The 25747-nt window shown below is 41.5% G+C and overlaps 1 protein-coding gene across 2 annotated transcripts in view; it reads left to right on the top strand.

Annotated features, from left to right (window-relative positions):
• cpt1ab (carnitine palmitoyltransferase 1Ab (liver)) overlaps positions 1-14438 on the top strand; it is a 70122-nt gene extending 55684 nt beyond the window's left edge. For both annotated transcript variants that reach the window (XM_031801202.1, XM_031801203.1), the window contains exons 10-19: positions 1261-1456; positions 7938-8126; positions 8863-8968; positions 9119-9235; positions 9412-9576; positions 10780-10911; positions 11502-11654; positions 11904-12017; positions 12349-12441; positions 12570-14438. In XM_031801202.1, the coding sequence (XP_031657062.1) occupies positions 1261-1456; positions 7938-8126; positions 8863-8968; positions 9119-9235; positions 9412-9576; positions 10780-10911; positions 11502-11654; positions 11904-12017; positions 12349-12441; positions 12570-12656 (1352 nt within the window). In that variant the 3' untranslated portion in view covers positions 12657-14438. The remainder of the gene's footprint in view (positions 1-1260; positions 1457-7937; positions 8127-8862; positions 8969-9118; positions 9236-9411; positions 9577-10779; positions 10912-11501; positions 11655-11903; positions 12018-12348; positions 12442-12569) is intronic.
• The last annotated feature ends 11309 nt before the right edge of the window (positions 14439-25747 follow it).

The raw sequence follows: 25747 nt of genomic DNA, 5'->3' as shown, positions 1-25747 counted from the left end.
ACATTTGCCATGGGTCTGTTACGGTCTCCATCTCCTTTTCCATTGTCTTCCAAAACAGTATTTAAGTAGTGTTTTAGTAACATTTTGTAGTATATTAGTACAGTAGTATTTTAGTAGTGTTTAGTAGTTTTTTTGTAGTTGTTTGGCTAAGCAATGAGATAATGTTGTATAATGCAGAAAGCCTAGCACTCAGCCTAGATCCAATCCATGAACACCCAAGTAAAGATAAAATAACTCAAGGTGCAATTCAACTAAGCAGATAGCCTAGATTGTTACCTGGGTGTGAGGTTGTTGTTTTCGGGAGCAAAGCTCCATGGAAAAGTGTCCCTGGCATCTCGTAGACCCCTTTGCCCTTTCTCCATTCCCCTAACTGGGCAAACACTTGTTTGAAAGCACTGAACACCGCCATGTCTTCATACCTTTCTTCAAAAGTAGAAGATGTATTATTTATGTGAGTTACTCCAAAAACAATCGTTTGGACTCGCACTCAAAACCATTACCCTCATTCCATCCCCACACTCCCTAGTCACACTGCTTTAGTTTGTGGATTGAATAAACCAGTCCCCTTGACTTTTTCTTATTCAAGATGAATATCCTTTGAAAAGTGGATAGATGTTCACTTGAATAAGAAAAACTGTCTCTCACAATGTAGATGACTATGGTTATCGACCCTCCTGCATGATACTTATGGTGTTTTGGTATTTCACAGAATGGGACTACCACCAATATTGTTTTGCTTTTGTTGTGGATATTTTGACGCATACTTAAATGGGCTTATCAATATTGTCCAATTCCACAAAATTCACCACCTACAAACTCCCTATACATCTTTATTGGATTATTATAACTTTAAGTCTTAAGCAGATAACGCTCTGTGAAATACCTGTCTCTCTCTACCCTCCTCCCCCCTTCCCTCTGAGATCACAGAGCTATGCCAGCACAGCCATCCTAATCATCATTAAATTATCTCTGACTAGGACCAGCGTTTACAGTACATTGTTTACGTACAAGGAACCCAAAAATTATACATACAAGGAACCCAAAAAATCATTACATTATTACAACCAGATAACAACCAGTTACTTTGTTGTAAACTTGTTGTAATCACGTCATTTCAACCAGCTTTACCCGCTGGGAAGGGAATTTTGTTTTGGAAACTCATAAATTAGCTGTTCTGCCTATCCTTGCACCCTCTCCCACTTTCACCCTCTCCCACTTTCCTCTCTTCCCTCTTTCCCTCCTTCCTTTGAGTATGTCCAGACACTATTCAGCATGTGGACGAGAGCAAGCACATCGCCATTTTCAACAAGGGGCGCTTCTTCAAGGTGTGGGTGTTCTACGATGGGCGCCTGCTGTTGCCGCGGGAGATCGAGCAGCAGATGGAGAGGATCCTGGCTGATAAGAGCGAGCCCCAGGAAGGGGAGGAGTACCTGGCTGCGCTCACCGCAGGGGAGAGGTAGGTGGGGCTTCTGACAGGAAGCGACGTCATTACGGCACCTGGGTCATACTCACTGGCTTGCTACACTAGACACGTAACTTATGCCAGTGTAGCAGTTTAAAAAAACTACTGTTTTCCTGATACCCCAATGTAGCTCCTATGTTAAGGTACATTTATTTTGCCCTGACATGGGACTATTAAGTACTGTTGCTTGTTTGTGAATTCAAGTTCAGAGCAGTTTGACCACGAGCCGGATGCCTTTGTACCTAATTCCCCTGGTGAATATTGAACTGACCCGACCTGCTATCACACTACGTTTGTGTGCATGACAAGGGACCACTAATTGTACCAGTAGAAATTGCTGTCAGTATTAAGTTTCCATTTTACGGCATGCAAAGTAAAAGTCACAGTTGAAACGTTTATGTTTTGTTTGTTATTGGACTTGTTTAAGTAGTCCTTCACCTTTTTCAGTCCATTGTCTTTCGTTGGGTACCAAATGATCATGACCCTTGTCAGTAATGCACAATGATGTAATGTGTGGAGCATTTCATAAATTTTTTTAACTGTGTGTAGGGCTAATATGTGACCCACCACCTCAATTCGGTCTAATGTAGCAACATGGTGTTTTTTTTACATTGGACAAAAGTACAGACTGAATGTTTTGCATTCCCAAACTGGGGTATGCGCAATACCATTGGGGGTATGCCAAATACAAATGTGATTCACATTTTCTTTACATTCATATAAAAAAATATCCATTTATATTTTCCAATGGTGCCATACATTTGGGTGAGTTTTTTTTCTCGTCTGAGTAACCTCATTTCACTGCCAAAAATAAAATGAAACTATCTAGTGTTCAACAAAACAATATCAAATACAGGTAGCCTAGTCAAATAATTAACATCCAATCAAATTAACCGTTACTCTCTCGTGGGAATTCCACTAATGGTCCGTATGTAGCCTAACGTGTCTGCTGCTCATTCCATTTGCTCGAAAATTGATAAATGGTTTTTAAAAAGTAAGGCATGCATCCATAGAGACACATACCAGCTCTACTGGTAGTACTGCTACAACCAGCAGTACTACACCTGCACCTGTCGACGACACAAGTTGTTGTGCTTCCAAGAGTATATCCAATGCTAGCATCAGTAATTCTACATTTGTTGTTAGCCCAGCTAGCATAGACACTGACAGTTGTGAATCTGATGCAGCCGAAGAGCTACTGCCCCCTTACCTGGGAAAGCACCAAACAACAGACAGGGACGTTGTTGGACCGTCGAAGAGGCGCAAATATGATGAGAACTACATTGATTTGGGGTTCACTTATATTGGGTGTAGTGCCTTTCCTCAGCCACAGTGTGTTATATGTGAAAAAACAACTTGATGAAACCTTCACTCTTGCGCGGACATTTAGAAACAAAGCATGCCAATTTGAAAAATAAGCCACAGGATTTTTTGAGCGAAAATTAAGACACCATTCAAGTAGTAAGACATGTATAAAAGCAACAGATACCATTTGATAAGAAGGGGCTAGAAGAGTCTTATATGGTGAGCGACCGAGTGGCTAGGACAGACAAGCCCAATACTATTGTGGAGGACTTCATTCTTCCTGGTGCGCGGATATGGCTGGGACAATGCTGAGGGAAAAGGCCAAAAAAACTATACAGACAATGACTTCATCAAACAACACTGTTTCACGACGCATCAGTGACATGGCAGGAGATGTTTTGAAACAATTACTGCTTCGCATACCAGCCAGTGAATTCTATGCTTTACAGCTGGATGAGTCAACAGACATGGCAGCTCCTGGTCTGTTACATTTATGGGGGGGTCAATTAAGAAAGACATCCTCTTCTGGAAACCAGAACAACAGGAGAGGATATTTTTTAAGTATTGTACAGCTTTGTGACATCAAATGGACTTTGGTGGTCAAGATGTGTTGGTAGCTGTACTGATGGCGCAAAAGCCATAACAGTGAGACATAGTAGAGTGGTAACGCGCGTGCAAGCAGTTGCTCCCAACGCCACTTGGGTACACTGCAGCATCCACCGAGAGGCTCTTGCTACCAAGGGAATGCCTGACAGCTTGAAAGACATTTTGCACAATACAGTGAAAATGGTTAACTTTGTTAAAGCAAGGCACCCTGAACTCTCGTGTATTTTCTGCACGATGTAACGCTTTTACAACATACAGAAGTGCGCTGGTTATCAAGGGGTAAAGTGTTGACACGTTTTTTAAAAATTGATAGACAAGCTTAAAGTTTTCTTTACTGACCATCATTTTCACTTGTCTGACATCTTGCATAATGACGAGTTTCCCACATGACTGGCCTATCTAGGTAATGTTTCTTCTCACCAGAATTATCTGAATCTAGCATTACAGGGACACTCCACAACTATATTCAATGTGCGGGACAACTTTGAGGTTATGACTAAGAAGTTGGAACTCTTCTCTGTCTGCATTAACAAGGACAACACACAGGTCTTTCTGTCAGTGTATGATTTGTGTGCAAATGAACTCAAGCTTACGGACAACGTGAAATGTGACATAGCGAAGCACCTGAGTGTGTTCGGTGCGCAATTACGCAGGTACTTTCCCGAAACGGAAGACACAAACAAGTGGATTTGTTATCCCTTTCATGCCCTGCCTCCAGTCCACTTACTGATATCTGAACAAGAGAGCTTCATCGAAATTGCAACAAGTGGTTCTGTGAGAATTTAATTTAATCAAGAAGCCACTTCCAGATTTCTGGATTGGGCTGCACTCAGAGTATCCTGCCTTGGCAAATCGCGCTTTTAAGACACTGATGCCCTTTGCAACCACGTACCTATGTGAGAGGGGATTCTCAGCCCTCACTAGCATGAAAGCTAAATACAGGCACAGACTGTGTGTGGGAAATTATTTAAGACTAAGACTCTCTCCAGTACAACCCAGCATTGCAGAGTTATGTGCATCCTTTCAAGCACACCCTTCTCATTAACCTGTAGTGAGTTATTCACAATTTTCGATTAACAAATAAGCTTTTATATTTAAGATGGTTAAATGAAAAGCAAACATATTGATTATTATTATATTATTATTTGTGCCCTGGTCCTATAAGAGCTCTTTGTCACTTCCCACGAGCCGGGTTGTGACAAAATCTCACACTCATTCTTATGTTTAATATATGTTTTGTATATTGTGTGTGTGGCAGGCTTACAATGACTGCAAAAATCAACATTTGAGAGTGCGCTGACCCTGATGCTAGAGGGGGTACGCAGCTGGAGGTTGAATGTTTGAAGAAGTACGGGACTATAAAAAGTTTGGGAACCACTGGTCAATGCCCATTCAGCATTGTTCACACCCTCTTAAGCCATATCCCCACCCATCTCTTTAAAGATTCACATGTGAGGCCATGTGTGAATAAGGTAGCGTAGTGAACAACCAAAGATTTCAAGACTAAAAGTGGTGAAAGTAGTAGAAAAAAGTAGGTGTAAAAATAGACTTTATTTAGTCCTTGGCCTTCATCTGTCACGACTTCCGCCAAACTCAGTTCCTCTCCTTGTTCGGGCGGCGATCAGTGGTCGGCATCGCCGGTCTTCTAGCCATCATCGAGCCACATTTCCTTTTGTTTTGTCTTGTCTTCCCACACACCTGGTCTAAATTCCCTCACTACATGTGATGTATTTAACCCTCTGTTCCCCCCATGTCTTTGTGCAGAATTGTTTATTGTAAGTGCATGTGCACGTTTTCTCTGGTGCGCGACGGGTTTTGTACCCATTTGTTTGTTGTTCTGGTTTCCGGTGGTTTTATGAATTAAACTGCTCCGTTGATTACCCAGTTTTGCTCTCCTGCGCCAGACTTCCCTTCCGCTAGTTACGCACTCCCTTACAACATCCTAATCTGACTTTGATGCAGGTCATGTTGTTCTTCACATTACCGTCTCTGTTAAACACACACTATATCAAATCAATTCTACCTTTATTTGTCACATGCACAGGATATAGAAGGTGTAAACGGTAGAGTGAATTTGTTATCTGCATAGTAGCAATATCAAAAATAGAATGTGTCCAGAAAAAATATATATTGTATAAATCTTTTATAATTATCAGATGATGATTACCCAGACACACTTGTCTAAATTGATGGGTCATGTAAAATAAATGCTGTAACCACCCCCCAGCCAAATCTACTGTAGCTAAGAGGATGGGTCACTATTGTCTAGGCATGCACATGTTAAAAAATAAAATAGATGGCCAAAATCACATTAGCTAGCGAGACAGTAAGCTAACGTTCGCTAGCTAGCGAACAGTATGCTTTAACTTGTAATGAAAACAACTTTCTGACTAAATTTGAAACATGTCATATCTGAAAATGTAGCTTGACCCATATACAGTACCATTCAAAAGTTTGGACACACCTACTCATTCCAGGGTTTTTCTTTATTTTTACAATTTTCCACATTGTAGAATAATAGTGAAGACATCAACACTATTTAATAAAACATATGTGATGCGATTCAGGAAACTAGGCATGTGTCGCAAGTAAGGACTTCACAGGAGAGCCATTTGAACATAATTTTTAAATTTTGTATCAAAATGCGTTTTTTGGCAGAATTGCCTTTTTGAACATGTGAACTTTCATGTGCCTTAATAACAAACTTGTATGCCATCTGTAAATACAAATACAATTGTTAAATTACGAGCCTTGTTGGTTAAGCCTCAGAAAAAGTAGCAACCTTCCCACTAGCCATGATTGGCTGAGATATTGAGTGGGCTGGACATGCCAAGAGAGGAGTTTGGATTGGTCGGCCATAGAAGCTCGTCAGTCTGTGTTGGTAATCCTGCCGAACGCTGATTTTAAAAAAATGTATGGTGTAGTTGAGCTGCATAAGTGAGTGTGCAAGGCTGTCATCAAGGCAAAGGGTGACTACTCAAATATATTTGGATTTGTTTAACACTTTTTTGGTTACTACATGATTCCATATTTGTTATTTCATAGTTTTGAGGTCTTCACTATTATTCTACAATGAAGAAAATAGTAAAAATAAAGGAAAACCATTGAATGAGTAGGTATGTCCAAACTTCTGACTGGTCTGTAAATTGGCTTGAAATTCTACGGCAACCATCTTGAGCCTGAAGAATTTTTTAATAATATTGTGCAAATATTGTACAATCCAGGTGTGCAAAGCTCTCAAAGAATTACCCAGAAAGACTGACAGCTGTGATCACTGCCAAAGGTGATTCTAACATGTATTGACTCAGGGGGTTGAGTACTTATTTAATCAAGATATATTAGTGTTTTATTTATTATTATTTTTATTTTTATTTTTTACAAATGTTAGAAATGTTCTTCCACTTTGACAAAATAGTATTTTGTGTGTAGATCATTGACGAACTCAGTTAACACAACAAAGTGGAAAAGGTCAAGGGGTGTGAATCCTTTCTGAAGGCACTGTACATTATATACACTGTATAATGTGCATTTGGAAAGTATTCAGATCCCTTGACTGTTTCCACATTTAGTTATGTTACAGTCTTATTCCTAAATGTATTAAAAAAATCTTCAATCTGCACACAATACCCTATAATGACAAAGTGAAAACAGGTTTTTAGAAGTTTGCAAATAAAAACATAAATACATAAGAATTCACACCCTTTGCTACGAGACTCAAAATTGAGCTCGGTGCATCCTGTTTCCATTGATCATCCTTGAGACATTTCTACAACTTAAAAAAAAATGTTTTTACGTTTCTACAACTTGATTGCAGTCCACCTGTGGTAAATTCATATTCAAGAATATGGCTGTAACGTAACAAAATTTGGAGAAAATTAAGGGGTCTAAATCCGTGTGACAAATTTGGGTAAGTAAGTCTCTTGACGGGGCAACAAAATTTTGGAAAACAGTTTAATCTGTGTTTTTCAACGATAGGTGGCGATAGTGAGAACACTGGTAGAGTTTTCTTTGACAACAAAGGAACCGAGTACATGGCACCAACTGGAGAGAGGGACAAGCGGCTTGAAGTGGCATAGCTCTACTAACTACCTTATCGGTCAAGCCCAATTGTTCTCGTATTTAATTAAAACCCATGCCATCTGAGTTGAAGAGTTAAGGATAGGTTCGCCAAAGACATCCGACCATTTAATCTTGTTGAGGGCCAAAATCTTGTATTATGGAAGTTATCAATTGTACGTGAGCTGCAGACAACTGCCAAATGGTGCAGTTGCTATGGCTACCATGTACTGTATATATTCTGGTATTGATGATGGCTACTCACGCAGAGCGGGGGACAGATAGATGAGCAGCTAATGGAGGAAGTTATTTCTGATCGTAAAAGTGAGCTTGGGATGGGCATGATTGTTATCGGGACGGGACTGGAAAGTTCCGGGTTTATAGAACTATTGTGGTATCAGGACAGTATAGGAAAAAAATTGACAGGACAAGACAGTACAGGAATCTTCACTTCTGAGTCAACCTCTAATGTCCACTCCACTATTTAACCTCTAACCCTGCTCACCAGGACACCTTGGGCCAAAGCACGTGAAACCTACTTCAGAAGCGGCAAGAACAAGCAGTCACTGGATGCCATTGAGAAGGCTGCCTTCTTCGTAACCCTCGACGACTCAGAACAGAAATACGAGACCGACAACCCGGTGAAATCATTAGACAGCTACGCCAAGTCCCTTCTCCACGGCAAATGCTACGACAGGTGAGTGGCTGAAACCAGTCAAAGGTTGTGCTTGAGCAATTTCCAACCAATGACAGCCAATGAGGACAGCTCAGGCTATCAATTCCCCTGAGGAATTATAACAATTCCCACTGGGCACATACGTCAATTCAATATCTAGTCCACGTTGGCTCAATGTAATTTAGTTGAAATGATTCAACCAGTGTTTGCCCAGTGGGTTATGTCACTGTGTGCTGTTTCTTCAGTATACCCTGGTCCAAAATCTGTTTGTGCAGTTTTGCCAACTGCTATGGTCATTTTCACGACAAACAATTAGCATGGGAGCAAGACAGCACAAACAGATCTGGCACTAAGCTACTGTTTCTGTAGGCCAGTTACCATAATCTCACTGCAGTTGCTACATCCATTTTTAGCCTTTTAAATTGATATTAAATAGCCTCCTCCATTGAATATTGAACAATATAACTTACAGATGACTCATGAGCTTAGTTCAGCAGTCATACCCTATTAAAAACCCAAATATAAGCTTGTTTTACTCCTTCCTTAGCTTGTAAACAAACAATGTATAGCCTCTAAACATGGTTAAAGCTATAATATTGATATCATAGCTCTGTCCATGAGTTTGAGAGTGGTTTCATTTCTCCAGTCCCATCACTCATCGATTTAGTAAATCATTGGCGGGGTGTCTACTATGTTATTGTTCAAACTGCAGAATGCCCCTTTAAGGTACATTTTACATGGTGCTGTGCTTCCCCAGGTGGTTTGACAAGTCCTTCAACCTCATCGTCTTCAAGAACGGAACCATGGGCCTGAATGCCGAGCATGCCTGGGCCGACGCACCAATCATAGGCCATCTCTGGGAGGTATGTCCCATACAACAACCAGTCTGCTTATTTGTGAATTGAGCATTTGGCGGGCTGTCCTTTTAATATATTGTGAAAGATTTTCAATCCAAAGAGTTGAGCTCTGTCATTGTATTGTCAATTATGTTGCCTCTCACCTCTGTCTCTCAGCAAGTCTTGTGCATGGACCCTCTGGAGCTGGGCTACACTGAGGAGGGCCACTGTAACGGGGAGCCCCACCCCAACCTGCCCGGACCCCAGAGGCTGCAGTGGGACATCCCTGCAGAGGTTCTATTTCACTTTCGTCAGAACTACTGCTAACACTACTATTGGCTATGTCAGGGGCTAGCAACTACATTAAGCCTTAGGCCACATCTAATTGACTTGTGGGGACAGATTTGGCCCATGGGCCACCAGTTTACAACCTTGTGTTCTATGTTAACTTGTGATCTTGTGATCCTCAGTGCCAGAGTACAATCCAGAGCTCTCTGAAGTTTGCCCAGGCACTGGCAGATGATGTGGACTCGCACATCTACCCCTTTACGGACTTTGGCAAGGGTCTGATCAAGAAGTGCCGCACAAGCCCGGATGCGTTCATCCAGATTGCCCTACAGCTCGCACACTTCAGGGTGAAGGGACTTCCAAATATATTTTAGGATTATTCTGGGTTCGATCTTCACGCAAATAGTCAGACAAGCAGAATATAGATTTAACTTGTCAAAGTGAACAAGTAAAATAAAACGAACACATATCATCCGGATAGGAAGTGATGCGTTGCGCTGTAGACTCCAAGGTTTCCCTTGTATTTATTTATCAGCTCCGCTCCGCCACACCCCCAAAAATATTGAACATATTAAAAAATAATCTGTCAACATGGACTTTGAAGATGCTAGAACTGTCCACATGTACTTTTCCTCTACAACAGCTTTCCATTGCTACTACATTTCTTTCTCAACTCTTAAAAATTAATGTTTTATTGAATGTAAGCGCTGCGCTATTCACTGTGAGTGCGTAGGGGCCAAGTGTACACGGGGCAGTTGTAACAGGTAGTAGGCCTACATTACAGTCACTGTGTTTTTTGGGGGGATAGTAAAGTCATCAATATGTTGCTAACTTGTAACAAGACCATTTTTAGAGTTCGGGATCTAGCTAATGATTAGCCCAATGGGGGTATGGATATTGGCAACCTCATGCTTCAGCCTTTTTATTTAGCCTTTATGTGTTTACATATTTCCATTAGGGAATGCCTCGTCTGTGAAGTGCGCGTGTGCGTGCACAACCTAAATTCAGCCTCTGCACTCCTTCTAAACAACAAAACATTTGAAAACATTTGAAAATGTCAAGTCTACCAAACGCGGTGTACTGTGTTCATAACAGATTGTAGTTGTGTGAACGGGAAAAATGTATTGAGAACAGATGTGTCATCCATGAAAAAATGAGCAGCTTAGAGTCATTTTATTTTCATTCATTCTGCAAGTAGAATGTCCATGTTCTATACAGTTATTTCGTAATGTAACATGCATTCCAAACGCAGAGCTTTTGAGCGGTTATTCCTAAGACATTCATTGTACTTTACAGCTTAGACCCGAGGCTAGAACCAACGATAACAGTTGTTTTTTTTGTAGTTATTGTTGTAGTGTGAACGCTGACATTCACTTGAATTAGAACGATTTCTGATATTGTTATGGTTTTCGTTACAGTTATCGTCCTAGGTGTTGATGGCACTTTAAACTGTCAGGGAAACTGCCCCTAGGAGTACAAGGCAAAAATTAAGCCATGATGTGTAACAGCTGACGGCATGTTTACTATTACATACTGTATGTTCTCTGCAGGATAAGGGCAAGTTCTGTCTAACGTACGAGGCATCGATGACCCGGTTGTTCAGAGAGGGCCGTACGGAGACGGTGCGCTCCTGCACCATGGAGACCTGCGCCTTCGTCCGCTCCATGATCAGAGACGAAACGGTAAGGGTCAGGGTTCACATCGACCCCTCACCTCACCACATCCGCCTATGTCGCACTTCCACATCTGCGGTGAAATGTGACAGAGCTAGAGCGGTGTTAGTCAGACCATGAGACATTCCGAAAATCAGTCTTTTCACAAAATCATCTGTAGTGTTCAAACGGTTTGGCCTACAAACTATTATGAAAGATGAGACTCACGAACACGATGGTGTTCTCCATTTTGCGCTACGACCCCCACAGCTGATGCTGCAGTACAGCGCCCTTAACCACTGCGCCACCCGGGATAATGTTTTTATATATATTTTTGATACCTCAAGGGGTCTTAAAATAAAAAATCTAATTACTAAAGGATCCATGGTATGACCTTCTTAAAATTCCATATACAGTTGCTTAGTAGAACCCCCCTCCACCTGCTTTATAAGGCTTAGACTCTTATGGGTTCATTTAATAAAAAATAACAAGAGAACAAAGAGAAGCAGAAGCCAATGCCCAACATTTTGGCTAGATTGTCAAGATGACTTTGTACCTCCTTCTTTCCCTTCATCCTTATGGTTCTACCTCACCTCATCTCTCACTCTCTCTTTCCCCAGAGAGAGGAGCGTATGAGACTACTGAAGGAGGCGTCAGAGAAGCATCAGAACATGTATCGTGAGGCCATGATAGGGAAGGGCATCGACCGTCACCTCTTCTGCCTTTACGTCATCTCCAAGTACCTGGGAGTGGACTCTCCCTTCCTCCATGAGGTGAGTGATGGTTGCTACGGACACACACACAAAAAAGATGAGCCCGTCTCTCTCAATGTCTTGTCTTGACTTTATTAAACCCATAGCGCCGGTTTCCCGAACACAGATTAAGCCTAGTCCTGGACTAAAATAAATGTACATGGAGATTCTAATTGAGCTTGCTTTTCAGTTCAGGAAAACAAGGCAATGATACAAATGTGTAATTTGGTTGAACTGTCCCTTTAAACGGTCTGTTTCTGTGTACTGCAGGTTCTGTCAGAACCCTGGAGGCTGTCCACCAGTCAGACTCCAATGCAGCAGGTGGAGCTTTTTGACCTGGTCAAACACCCTCATTATGTCACCTCCGGAGGAGGCTTTGGCCCGGTGAGTATTCTTTTCTCTCACTGCTGAATCCTTCTCAATGTCGTCCATGTTCAGCAAATAGCTCAGTCTTTCACCAAGCAGTGACCCAGCATTTGGGAGAAAAGATAGTGATCTGAACTGGTAGTTTGTGATGAAGTCATCAATTTATCTGGGACCAGTTAGGGAATGTTGAAGAGGATGATCTCTTACCTGGTGTGTGTTCATTAGAACACTCAAAATAATCATGTTTAAAAACATTTTGCAGCTACAATGAACATTTCCTATTGGACAAGTCCAGGTAGTTTGGTGCCTAATTAAAAAGACAGAGCTTATCTACGGTTGTGTCCTCCAGGTGGCTGATGACGGTTACGGAGTTTCCTACATCATTGTTGGAGAGGACCTCATCAACTTCCACATCTCCAGCAAACACTCTAGTCCAGAGACCGTATGTTTACATGTGTTACAATTCCATTTAGATATGCTATTATGCCATGTCTGCAATTTTGGTTTTACAGTTCTCTCTCTCTCTCTCTCTCTCTCTCTTCCTCTCTCTCTCTCTCTCTCTCTCTCTAGGACTCCCACCGCTTCATGGGTAACATTAAACAGGCCATGCTGGAACTTAAGGGTCTGTTTGACCTCAACAAGAAAGCCATCAAGTGATTTTTTCTCTCCTAATTTGAAGAAAATAAAACAAACGATTTAAATATTTGTTAACAAAAAGGCATGCTCTTCCCGAAGCTTTTACATTGAAATTGTTGCGTTTTTATTTCTAAGTTAATTATACATTTTCATAACATTAATTAAGTGTGGAAAATATGTCACATTTCGCTTTGTTGCTTTTTCGTTTTGTTCTTGTGATGGGGTAGTTTTAACTGTATGTAGCGCACAGATAAAAAATGTTAGTTTCTCTGCTGGACTGTATACACCAGTGCCTTAGTGACCCACTAATGGAGAGAGAGGCAATGAGAGAGGACAGTGGGTGGGAGTACTTTCAAGTTGCCCCTAGACACTGATCTAAATTTTGTTCCTCTAATGATGAAGGTAATATTTGAGTAGGGTAAACTGATTCTAGATCTATATTGTGTTATTTATCGTGTGTACTGCCAGTTTTATCTTATTTTAGCTGCTATGTTTTTATGACTAGTGATAAAGTTGTTTATTTTGTTGTGTGGTCATTTTCATACTCAGGTTTTTGAACTTGGCGTAGTTTTAGGGTTCAGTTTGCCACAGCATTACAGGTTTGGCGTGTACAGTAAGGTTTCGGGATATACTACTACTGCTGAATTCCAAATGGAACTCTAGCCTCTAACTTCTATCTTCTGTAAATCTGAAAATATTTAAGTCTATGGTGAAAATTCCACTTAGCCTCTCCAAGGGCTAGATGGCGTAATTACCATAATGATTGTCTAGGGGTTAAAAAGCCATTTAGAATACAGAATATTACGCCTCACAGCAGATAGTCGTTCGAAGTAAACATGGATATTTGTGTTTCAGTAGAAGGAAGATATGGTATCGTTTGGGAGTAATCTCGCCTGGGCCAAGTTCAGCATGGCACAATGTTGTGGAACGTAGAACAAACATGCCTCTCTAACATGTAAAAAGAGGAATCACTTCAAATCATGACATTCCTAAATGTTTGCCTACTGAACATGGCCCTGCGTTGCATGTTCAATTTTGAATCCTCTCATTGCAGCTGTTGATGGGTTAGGGGTGGTCACTGCACTTTTTGTTTGTCAGTGCTCTACAGGACTGGCCCTTCAGATCACACTAGCCTAACTGCCTTTGTAGCCTTTAGCCATGGTTGTTTTCATTAGGGCACACCGTAGCAAAAACGACCCAGGTCTCAGACCACAGACGATCTGACTATATCTGCTTATAAAGGGACTTTTCATCCAGGGGTGAACTGTCATGATGTATATCATAAGAATGTCAACCGACTGTGTTGTAGTTCCGTTTGTTGTAGATAATTTTTTCAAGTGAAGAGACTGTCGTATTTCACCAACATGAACACAGTGTCTCAAGAGACTTTCAGTGTGTTGAATGTGAACATTTTTGGAAACTATTGGGGCAGGACACAGATGCAGGATACATAGGATTAGACAATGGTGTATAGGACTATACTACATAGGAAAGACTTTAAAAAATGTAGTAGGCTAACTTGTAACCAAGATCAATTCTTTGCTCATTTAGGTATTGAAAAGGACATTTTATTTTATGATTAAAAAAACATTTTTGACATGACTTTGTTATTCCTGACTTTGTTATTGCATACATGGAAAACAATCTATTGGAGTTGTAATACAACTTCTCACAGTAGACCCGTTTACACGTCTGCCTGGTTTGGATGAAGAAGCTAGCTCATTTGAAGATATGTGTAAAAAGACAAACAGCTGAAATACCAAAACTTTTTAACCCAATAAAAGCGAATGTCAACCAACTGAACTCTGACTCTTTGAATGTGAAGTTACATTTTTACATTGTACAGTCTATTGTGGGCTCATTGCAGTTTTACTTACTCAAGTGTTCCCAGGGCAGATAATTCATTTGATTGGTTATGAAAGGTTGGGCGGAGCTAACTTTTTTCAACATACAGTGCATTCAGAAATTATTCAGACCCCTTGACTTTTACCACATTTTGTTCTAAAATTGTTTAAATTAAAACATTTCCTCATCAATATACACACAATAGCCCATAATGACAAAGCAAAAAGCAAATCTATGAGAAATGTAAAACAATTACCTTATTTACCTAAGTATTCAGACCCTTTGCTATGAGACTTGAAATTGAGCTCAGGTGCATCCTGTTTCCATTGATCATCCTTAAGTTGTTTCTACAACTTGATTGGAGTCCACTTGTGGCAAATTCAATTGATTGGACATGATTTGGAAAGGCACACACCTGTCTATATAACGACACACAGTTGACAGTGCATGTCAGAGCAATGAGCCATGAGGTCGAAGGAATTGTCCGTAGAGCTCAGAGACAGGACTATTTTGAGGCACAGATCTGGGGAAGGGTACCAAAAATTGTCCGCAGCATTGAAAGTCCCCAAAAACACAGGGGCCTCCTTCATTCTTAAATGGAAGAGGTTTGGAACCACCAAGACTCTTCCTAGAGCTGGCTGCCCAGCCAAACTGAGCAATCGGGGGAAAGGGCCTTGGTCAGGGAGGTGACAGAGCTATAGAGTTCCTCTGTGGAGATGGAAGAACAGAGTTCCTCTGTGGAGATGGGAGAACCTTCCAGAAGGACAACCATCGCTGTAGCACCACCAATCAGGCCTTTATGGTAGAGTGGCCAGGGAAGACACTCCTCAGTAAAAGGCACACGACAGTCCACTTGGAGTTTGGCGAAAGGAACCTAAAGGACTCAGACCATGAGAAACAATATTCTCCGGTCTAAAGAAACCAGATTGAACTATTTGGCCTGAATGCCAAGCGTCACGTCTGGAGGAAACCTGCTTCTATCCCTACGGTGAAGCAAGGTGGTAGCATCATCCTGTGTGGTTGTTTTTCAGCAGCAGGGACTGGGAGACAAGTCAGGTTTCGATGGAAAGATGAACAGAGTATTGAGAGATCCTTGATGAGAACTTGCTCCAGAGCTGGGGTGAAGGTTCACCTTCCAACAGGACAACAACCCTAAGCACACAGCCAAGACAAGAGTGGCTGTGGCTTTGGGACAAGTCTCTGAATGTCCTGGAGTGTCCCAGCCAGAGCCCGGACTTGGACCCGATCTAAGGCAATAAATAGGTCATTCTGGCAAAATAATTACAATCTAGCAATTCAACACTGGAATGGTAGAGATACTGGGGATGGGGATGAGGTAGTTGGATGGGCTATTTACAGATTGGCTATATACAGGTGCAGTGATCTGTGAGCTGCTCTGACAGCTGGTGCTTAAAGCTAGTGAGAGATATATGTCTCCAGCCGCAGTGTTTTTTGCAGTTCATTCCAGTCATTGGCAGCAGAGAACTGGAAGGAGAGGCGGCCAAAGGAAGAATTGACTTTGGGGGTGACCAGTGAGATATACCTGCTGGAGCGCATGCTACGGATGGGTGCTGCTATGGTGACCAGTGAGCTGAGATAAGGTGGGGCTTTACCTAGCAGAGACTTGTAGATGACCTGGAGCCAGTGGGTTTGGCGACGAGTTTGAAGCGAGGGCCAGCCAACGAAAGGGTACAGGTCGCAGTGGTGGGTAGTATATGGGGCTTTGGTGACAAAATGGATGGCACTGTGATAGACTGCATCCAATTGATTGAGTGTTGGAGGCTATTTTGTAAATGACATTGCCGAAGTCGAGGATCGGTAGGATGGTCAGTTTTAGGAGGGTATGTTCGGCAGCATGAGTGAAGGATGCTTTGTTGCGAAATAGGAAGCCGATTCTAGATGTAATTTTGGATTGGAGATGCTTAATCTGTGTCTGGAATGAGAGTTTACAGTCTAACCAGACACCTAGGTATTTGTAGTTGTCCACATATTCTAAGTCAGAACCGTCCAGAGTAGTGAAGCTGGACGGGCAGGCAGGTGCGGGCAGCGATCGGTTGAAGAGCATGCATTTAGTTTTACTTGCATTTAAGAGCAGTTGGATGCCACAGAAGGAGGGTTGTATGGCATTGAAGCTCATCTGGAGGTTAGTTAACACAGTGTCCAAAGAAGGGCCAGTATACAGAATGGTGTCGTCTGCGTAGAGGTGGATCAGAGAATCACCAGCAGCAAGAGCGACATCATTGATGTATACCGAGAAGAGAGTCGGCCTGAGAATTGAACCCTGTGGCACCCCCATAGAGACTGCCAGAGGTCCAGATAACAGGCCCAATAGATATCCTTTTTGCCCTTTCCTCACTGAATTCTAGCTCTTGTTTTAACCAAACGCACCAAGCCGTTCCTAGACACGGAGGTATTTAATCAGTGCACGCGACAGTATTGGAGTATTTGGCTACACTGACATCTATGGACACCAGAATTGTGTCTGTCAAACAGGTAAGCTTACCACATATTTTTCTGGAATAGGGAGAAATAGGCTCCAATTATATATGTAATTCTATGATTATGCCCATAAAAAAATGTTGGTGCACACGTAGGAGGTCCCTTACCAGGCAGAAGGGAATTTTACTTTAACCCCTGCATCGGAGAGTTACAATGTTGCTATCACTATGCAGCCTATACTGTAGCAGGAAACAGAGTTTCTCACTAATAATATGACACCTGTTATCAAACATGCCACGACCCCACAATTGTTACAATAAAATAGCACTTTTATATAACAAATTTAACATATATTTTAATATTCCTGTAAAACTGTAAAAAATAGTGAGAACATTTGAGCTTTAGAAACAAGGGCTTTCATAAATGCATGGCAGGCCTCGTTTCTCTGGAGCAGTGTGAAATAAACTTCATGTCAATGACCCAGCCTTAACGAATTTCGTTTATTTACATATCGAATTTGATTGACCAACATCAGTTTCAGCATTTATTATTTATTTATTTTATGTCCTCCTAAAGTGGCCTCTTTCCTTGTCTTTGGTGCAGCACTGCAGTCATCAATGTTTTCTCTCTGTAGCGGTCCATGGTCCTGAAATCAAATCATCAGAGAGATAGAGGGGAGAGAGAGAGAAAAATCGAGTGAGAGAGCAAGATTAGGATGTAGTCTGTTTAAATCTAAAGAAATACAAAGTAAACAGGTGATAGATAATTGAGTAATCTTACAAATGAATGCGAGTGTATGATCAACTCTTACCTTTTATTCAGGCAGGTTGACTCACCTGGCATTCCTGGCAGCAAAAGCATGCACTGCTTCTTGGAGGTTCATATTGTAACATAACACGAGCTCAACTAATATAGTGGCAAGTCCATAGAGTCTCTCTTGACAAAAAGATACAAGGAAGCCATTGGGTGTCTGGATATGTACTCCAGTGCGTCAAGTGGTTTTGCCTGTCCAGTCTCCTACTCAAGACTTTGAGCTCATTACACAGATATTTTGCGTCAATGTCCCTGTAATCCCTGTATGTTAGGGCCCGCTCCAGTGTTGCGCAGTCCCTGGTGAGTGCTGCAGTGTCCATGTCCTTGACGGTGGGGATGTTGTACATGATGTTGAAAACACTGTGGTGCTCTTCAAGCTACGTAACGTGCTTGTTTACGGACTGGATAGCAGAATCAAGAATCCGATTAAAGAAATGTACTTTGAATTTCTGCTGAGGTCTTCCTGGGACAGACTGTGGGATGCACTGGGAAACAGGGCTCAATACCCATCTCCTCTGCCAACTCTTTTGCGCTTGCTAATGCGCCAGCGAAAGCTGTATCATTGCGGTAGTCTTGGAGGAATACCCTAGTTGAGTTCAATTGAGCCACTGCTGGTGAAAGGTTCAAACTCACCGCCTGCAAACACTTAATGGTCTAGGATCAAATCCATGTCTCACAGCCCTTTGTCTCCTGTTTCCTGTTGCAAGTTGCAACCCACCACAAGATTGACCACGGGGTGTCCTGGTTTGTGGATTGTCGTTCCGGACCCGTAGTCCGGTTGTCCAGGCTGGTTGATCTAGGCAGTAACTTAGACAGACGTTAATAATGCACAACAATCACGCAATTGAGCTCAGGGCCCTGGGTCTGAACCCCACCCTGTGTAACTGGGTCCTGGACTTCCTGACAGGCCACCGCAGGTGGTGGAGGTAGGAAACAACACCTCCACTACGCTGATCCTCAACACTGGGGCCCCACAAGGGTGCGTGCTCAGCCCTCTGCTGTACTCCCTGTTCACCCATGGCTGCGTGGCCACGCACGCCTCCAACTCAATCATCAAGTTTGCAGACGACACAACAGTAGTAGGCCTGATTACAAACAGTGACGAGACAACCTACAGTGAGGTGAAAGCCCTGGCAGAGTGGTGCCAGGAAAATAACCTCTCCCTCGACGTCAACAAAATGAAGGAACTAATCGTGGACTTCAGGAGACAGCAAGAGGGAGCACGCCCCCATCTACATCGAAGGGGCCGCAGTGGATGAGGTGAAAAGCTTGAAGTTCCTCAGTATACACATCACTGACAATCTGAAATCGTCTAGGCCATCAGACTGTTGAACAGGTATCACTAGTCGGCCACCGCCCAGTACTCTGCCCGGCACCTTAGACACAGTCACTAGCCAGCTACCGTCCGGTATACTGTACTGCACCTTATAGGCTGCTCCATTTACTGTATATAGAGACATTGAACACTGGTAAAGTTAACAATGTTTACATACTGTCTGAGCCACTTCATAAGTATACTGTAGTCTAGTCATGGCTCATCTTATATACAGTAACTACTGCTGTGCACACCTTTTCTATTCAGATATTGTCCATACTGCCTATTTACACCATTTATATATATTTATACATATATATATTCCAGACTCTGACATTGTTCATATTGATTTTGGTTGTTCTGATACATTTTTTGGAATTATGTGTGTATTGTCATTGTATTGCTAGATATTGTTGCACTATTGGAGCTAGAAACATAAGCATTTCGCTGCACCTGCGATTAGAAATGTATCTACCATGTTGTCTCAGAAGTGCCAACTACTATTATATGTAAGTATAAGCATACATATAGTAGTATAAGCATATTATATTCAAATATGCTTTTATTATATCTACCATCTGTCTACTACCAGGCCTATACTGTGCAGCTTGTGGTCTTAGTCGTTTTACATTTCAAGTTGTATCAGTCATGTGTAAACGACACACATCGTATCCCATCCAATGAATGTTATAGGTTCCTTCTCGACAATGCTACAACAATAAGTAAATACAACAAGTATTTAAATTGCGCAGTAATAGCAATAGTAAATAAAAGTCTGGAAGCAGCAATTGTGATACATGTAGTGTTTGTGTGTGTGGGTGTCTGCGTGCATGCGCGAGTGAGTGAGTGTGGAGAGTCAGTGCAGGTGGTCAGTCCAGTAGTGTAGACTTCTGCTTTATTCCGTTTAACTTCCTCGGTTAGTAGGCCAGCGTTGTCTACTGTATACTGTACTGCCTGTGGTCTCAGTAGCACTGTCTACTGATTTCATTGTAGCTGCCATTGTACAGTATGTAGGTCTATCAAATATTCTGAAGCCCACTGTACTACCTGTGGTATAGCTTTTATTGTATGTAGTCTACTATACTGTACTGCTTGTGGTCTCAATAGCGCCGTCTACTGCTTTCAGTGTGTGTAGCTGTCTTTTCAGACAATATAGGCTACTATTTCCTCTGTTTTTTTGTTCTGTAATATGGAAAGGGGATACCTAGTCAGTTGTACAACGGAATGCCTTCAACTAAAATGTGTCTTCCACATTTAACCCAACCCCTCTGAATCAGAGAGGTGCGGGGGCGCCGTCTACTGCTTTCAGTGTGTGTAGCTGTCTTTAATCAACATTCATGTCTTCGGTGCCCGGGAAACAGTGGGTTAACTGCCTTGCTCAGGGACAGAACGACAAATTTTTTACCTTGTCAGCTCGGAGATTCGATCCATCAACTTTTCGGTTACTGGCCCTGCACTTTCACTGGCTGTTGGTGGGGTGGGACGCTATCATCCCGAATATCCCAGAGAATCATTGTGTTTTTTTGTAATTCTGATATTGAAAAGGCAGAACATATTTTCAACTCATTTTCAACATAATGTCAATTCATTAAAACCTTTTTGGATGTATTTCAATACTGGATTACATATAATGATCTTATTATACTCAATTTAACTTATTATGATGGCATATTTGATTTCCTAATGGATGACCGAAATGTTGATTTTATGTTATTATATTATAGTACAGTATTATATTATATTATAGTTATTGCATGGAACTTCTTCCATCTCATATTGCTCAAATAAACAGCAAACCTGGTTTCAAAAAACAGATAAAGCAACACCTCATGGCACAACGCCGCTCCCCTATTTGACCTAGATAGTTTGTGTGTATGCATTGATATGTAACCTATGTGTGCCTTTAAAAAAATGCATGTAGTTCTGTCCTTGAGCTGTTCTTGTCTATTGATGTTCTGTATTATGTAATTCTGTATTATGTTTCAGGTTTTGTGTGGACCCAGGAAGAGTAGCTGCTGCTTTTACAACAGCCAATGGAGATCCTAATAAAATACCAAATACCAAAACAAAGGAGATGATAGTGGACTTCAGGAAACAGCATAGGGAGCACCACCCTATCCACATCAACGGGACAGCAGTGGAGAAGGTTGAACGTTTTAAGATCCTCGGCATACACATTACGGACAAACTGAAATGGTCCACCCACACAGACAATGTTGTGAAGAAGGCGCAACAGCCTCTTCAACCTCAGGAGGCTGAAGAAATTTGGCTTGTCACCTAAAACCCTCACAAACTTTTACAGATGCACAATTGAGAGCTGTTGGGCTGTATCACCGCCTGGTACCTCAACTGCACCCCCCACAAGCGCAAGCTCTCAAGAGGGTAGTGAGGTCTGCACAACGCATCACCGGGGGCAAACTACCTGCCCTCCAGGACACCTACAGCACCCGATGTCACAGAAGGCCAAAAAGATCATCAAGGACAACAACCACCTGAGCCACTGCCTGTTCACACTGCTATCATCCAGAAGGCGAGGTCAGTACAGGTGCATCAAAGCTGGGACCGAGAGACTGAAAAACAGCTTCTATCTCAAGGCCATCAGACTGTTAAACAGCCATCACTAACACAGAGAGTCTGCTGCCTACATACAGACTTGAAATCATTGGCCTGTTTAATAAATGGATCAGTTGTCATTCTAACTAATGCCACTTTAATAATGTCTACATATCTTGCAGTACCCATCTCATATGTATATACTGTATTTTATACCATCTATTGCATCTTGCCAATGCCGCTCTGTCATTGCTCATCCATTTATTTATATGTATATATTCTTATTCCATTCCTTACTTAGATGTGTGTGTATTAGGAGGTTGTTGTGGAATTGTTAGATTACATGTTAGATATTGCTGCACTGTCGGAACTAGAAGCACAAGCATTTCGCTAGAATCGCAATAACATCTGCTGAACACGTGTATGTGACCAATAACAGTTGATTTGGTATGTTTGTTATAACAAGTGTTTTTTACGTAAAATGTACCTATTTGACTGAGAAAAATATATATATTATGCTCATCAAATGAACATCTAGCCTATATCATGAGCGACCCCTTCATTTGATTTATAAATTCAAATGCGTAAAGTGTGAATACACTCAACCTTTGCATACACTCAGCTTTCCTGTTTATCCAATACAGGGTAAAACTTAATGAAGAAATTGACACACTCTATAATAAAAATTTTTTGGGGAGCATCCACAAAACTTTTGCAACTTTCTGCTTTATTTTTTTTACAAAGGTTACGATTCCGTTAGTCAGCACCTCTTCCAAAATATTTGGGTGTCAGCTCATTGTAGTGATGATTGTATCCCCTAGAGGGAGCTAAAAGATAGAGTATGATGTATGTTATGATGACTCCCCGTTTGAAGAATGTGCCATGACTGGGCCATGACATTCTATACTATTTAATAAATGCCATTTAGAAGACACATTTATCCAAAGCAACTTACAGTAGTGCATGCATTAATTTTTGTATGGGTGGCCCCAGCAGGAATTGAACCCATAACACTGACATTGCAAGTGCCATGCTCGACCAACTGAACAAAACTGAACCACATCAGGGTTGTAGAACTCATACATCCGGGTTGCAGAACACTTTTATTCAATTCTTTAAATGTTTCATCACTTTGTCAATCAACATTTTCTGAACAAATCGAAGACATTGTTTAGTGTTTCGGTATCAATACGGACTTTGAAAATGTTCAAGTTCTTTGTGGTCATTTTGACCCCAGCCAAAAACACCTACAGTAATTCCGCCTATAGTAATTTGATAGATAGGACCTTTATTTGAATCTATTTTTATCTGGAAACATAATAACAAGTTAATCATCCCACCAGAGGGTGGACGGGGACCTGTATTAGTGATTTTGACCAAATAGACAACTGGTTATAACTGGGTAATCACCTTAGATATTATACTTGAGGATGTCGGATCTTAACTTAATCATTCTTTTGTTGTGGAGAATTTTCGCTTTCACTCTCTCAAACGCTAGTCCTCGGTCCTATTACTGCAACATTTAAATGTACAAAAATGTATCTAAAATGCAGCAAATACACATTAACAACTGTCATTTTATGTAGATGAATAACACAAGGTAGTTTTTCCTCTCCAGTAGGCTATGACATACAAGGGTCAAATGTATCCTAAGGTCAAAATTCAGTTAAATTGTGGCCTGGGGTGGTCTAGTGGTTAGGGCTGCTGCCTTCAGATCGTAAATATACAGCAGACCTGTGTCGGTGTGGGTTTGATTCCGGCCCATGCCCTTCTGGCATAAAGAACTCAATCCCCTGATTGACTTGATATATTTACACATTTCAGACACGGACAGTCTGGGGATATTTTACCCTCGATCTTGACACTTTTGGATAACATAAATAGGAAACAATAGGCCAAACCAGGATTAGTTTCCATTCATACAGTGTCGGTATATTGCCATAGTAGATTTGCTGTGGTAAACAATTACAGTTGAAGTCGTAAGTTTACATACACCTTAGCCAAATACATTTAAACTCAGTTTTTCACAATTTCTGACATTTAATCCAAGTAAAAATTCCCTGTCTTAGGTCAGTTAGGATCACCACTTTATTTTAAGATTGTGAAATGTCAGAATAATGGTAGAGAGAATGATTTATTTAAGCTTTGATTTCTTTCATCACATTCCCAGGTGGGTCAGAAGTTTACATACACTCAATTAGTATTTGGTTGCGTTGCCTTTAATTGTTTAACTTGGGTCAAAGTTTTGGGTAGCCATCCACATTCTTCCCACAATAAGTTGGGTGGATGTTGGCCCATTCCTCTTAACAGAGCTGGTGTAACTGAGTCAGGTTTGTAGGCCTCCTTGCTTGCACACACTTCTTCAGTTCTGCCACAAATTGTCTATAGGATTGAGGTCAGGGCTTTGTGATGGCCACTCCAATACCTTGACTTTGTTGTCCTTAAGCCATTTTGCCACAACTTTGGAAGTATGCTTGGGGTCATTGTCCATTTGGAAGACCCATTTGCGACCAAGCATTAACTTCCTGACTGATTTCTTGAGATGTTGCTTTAATATATCCACATAATTTTCTTTCCTCATGATGCCATCTAGTTTGTGAAATGCACCAGTTCCTCCTGCAGCAAAGCACCCCCACAACATGATGCTGCCACCCCTGTGCTTCAGGGTTGGGATGGTGTTCTTCAGCTTGCAAGCATCCCCCTTTTTCCTCCAAACATAAGGATGGTCATTATGGCCAAACAGTTATATTTTTGTCTCATCAGAGCAGAGGACATTTCTCCCAAAAGTACGATCTTTGTCCCCATGTAAAGTTGAACACCGTAGTCTGTTTTTTTTGTGGCAGTTTTGGAGCAGTGGCTTCTTCCTTGCTGAGCGGCATTTCAGGTTATGTCGATATAGGACCCGTTTTACTGTGGATATAGATACTTTTGTACCTGTTTCCTCCAGCATCTTCACAAGATCCTTTGCTGTTGTTCTGGAATTGATTTGCACTTTTTGCACCAAAGTACATTAATCTCTAGGAGACAGAACGCGTCCACTTCCTGAGTGGTATGATGCCTGCGTGGTCCCATGGTGTTTATACTTGCATACTTGTGTTTGTGCAGATGAACGTGGTACCTTCAGGCATTTGGAAATTGCTCCCAAGGATGAACCAGTCCTGTGGAGGTGTACACTTTTTTTCTGAGGTCTTGGCTGATTTCTTTTGATTTTCCCATGATGTCAAGCAAAGAGGGACTGAGTTTGAAGGTAGGCCTTGAAGTACATCCACAGGTACACCCCAACTGACTCAAATGATGTCAATTAGCCTATCAGAAGCTTCTAAAGCCGTGACATAATTTTCTGGAATTTTCCAACCTGTTTAAAGGCACAGTCAACTTAGTGTATGTAAACATCTGACCCACTGGAATTGTGATACAGTGAATTATAAGTGAAATGATATGTCTGAGAACAATTGTTGGTCAATTTACTTGTGTCATGCACACAGTAGACATCCTAAATGTACTTGCCAAAACTATAGTTTGTTAACAATAAATCTTTGGAGTTGTTGAAAAACAAGTTTTAATGACTCCAACCTAAGTGTATGTAAACTTCCAACTTCACTCATATCAGTGTACCGTGGTTCCCTGCATACATTAACCCTACCAACATATTTAACTTACATGGATTACCAACTGGGGTCATTTGGTCTCCAAGATGAAATGGTGGATGTGTGTTTAAGAACCTGTAAATACTGTAGCTAGACATGCCTTGTTGACCTGGTCCATTGTGAGGTGAGACAGGCACTACCACCAGCAGTGCACATTCACCAACATTCTCTTGAGGCATCTGTTTTGATGTTCATAATGTGTTCCCTTGTGTGCTAAAACACATCAGAATTTGTTGTTGTTGGGGGAGGTCAGAGGGAGGTGCTCATTTTTTATGTGGGCTGCTATTTTTGAAGTTGGTTACTCATAGACGGAGAAGATCTCTGCTGCCAAGCTACTTAAACATCCACCCGTTGTATCACGCCTTGTGTACTAGTGCAAACTAGTGGTACTGATACAGTATGTCTCCACGTGCTGTACATTGGCTGACAGTACGTGGCATACAGATTGCATGCCTGCATAGGACAAAAGCAAAGCAGCTAGCAAGGTGCTGCTCCCTGTC

This window comes from Oncorhynchus kisutch, linkage group LG22 (genome assembly GCF_002021735.2).
Source record: "Oncorhynchus kisutch isolate 150728-3 linkage group LG22, Okis_V2, whole genome shotgun sequence".
NCBI classification, from domain to species: Eukaryota; Metazoa; Chordata; class Actinopteri; order Salmoniformes; family Salmonidae; genus Oncorhynchus; species Oncorhynchus kisutch.
Note: the sequence above shows the minus strand (reverse complement) of the source record. Positions and strands in the feature narration are given on the sequence as shown.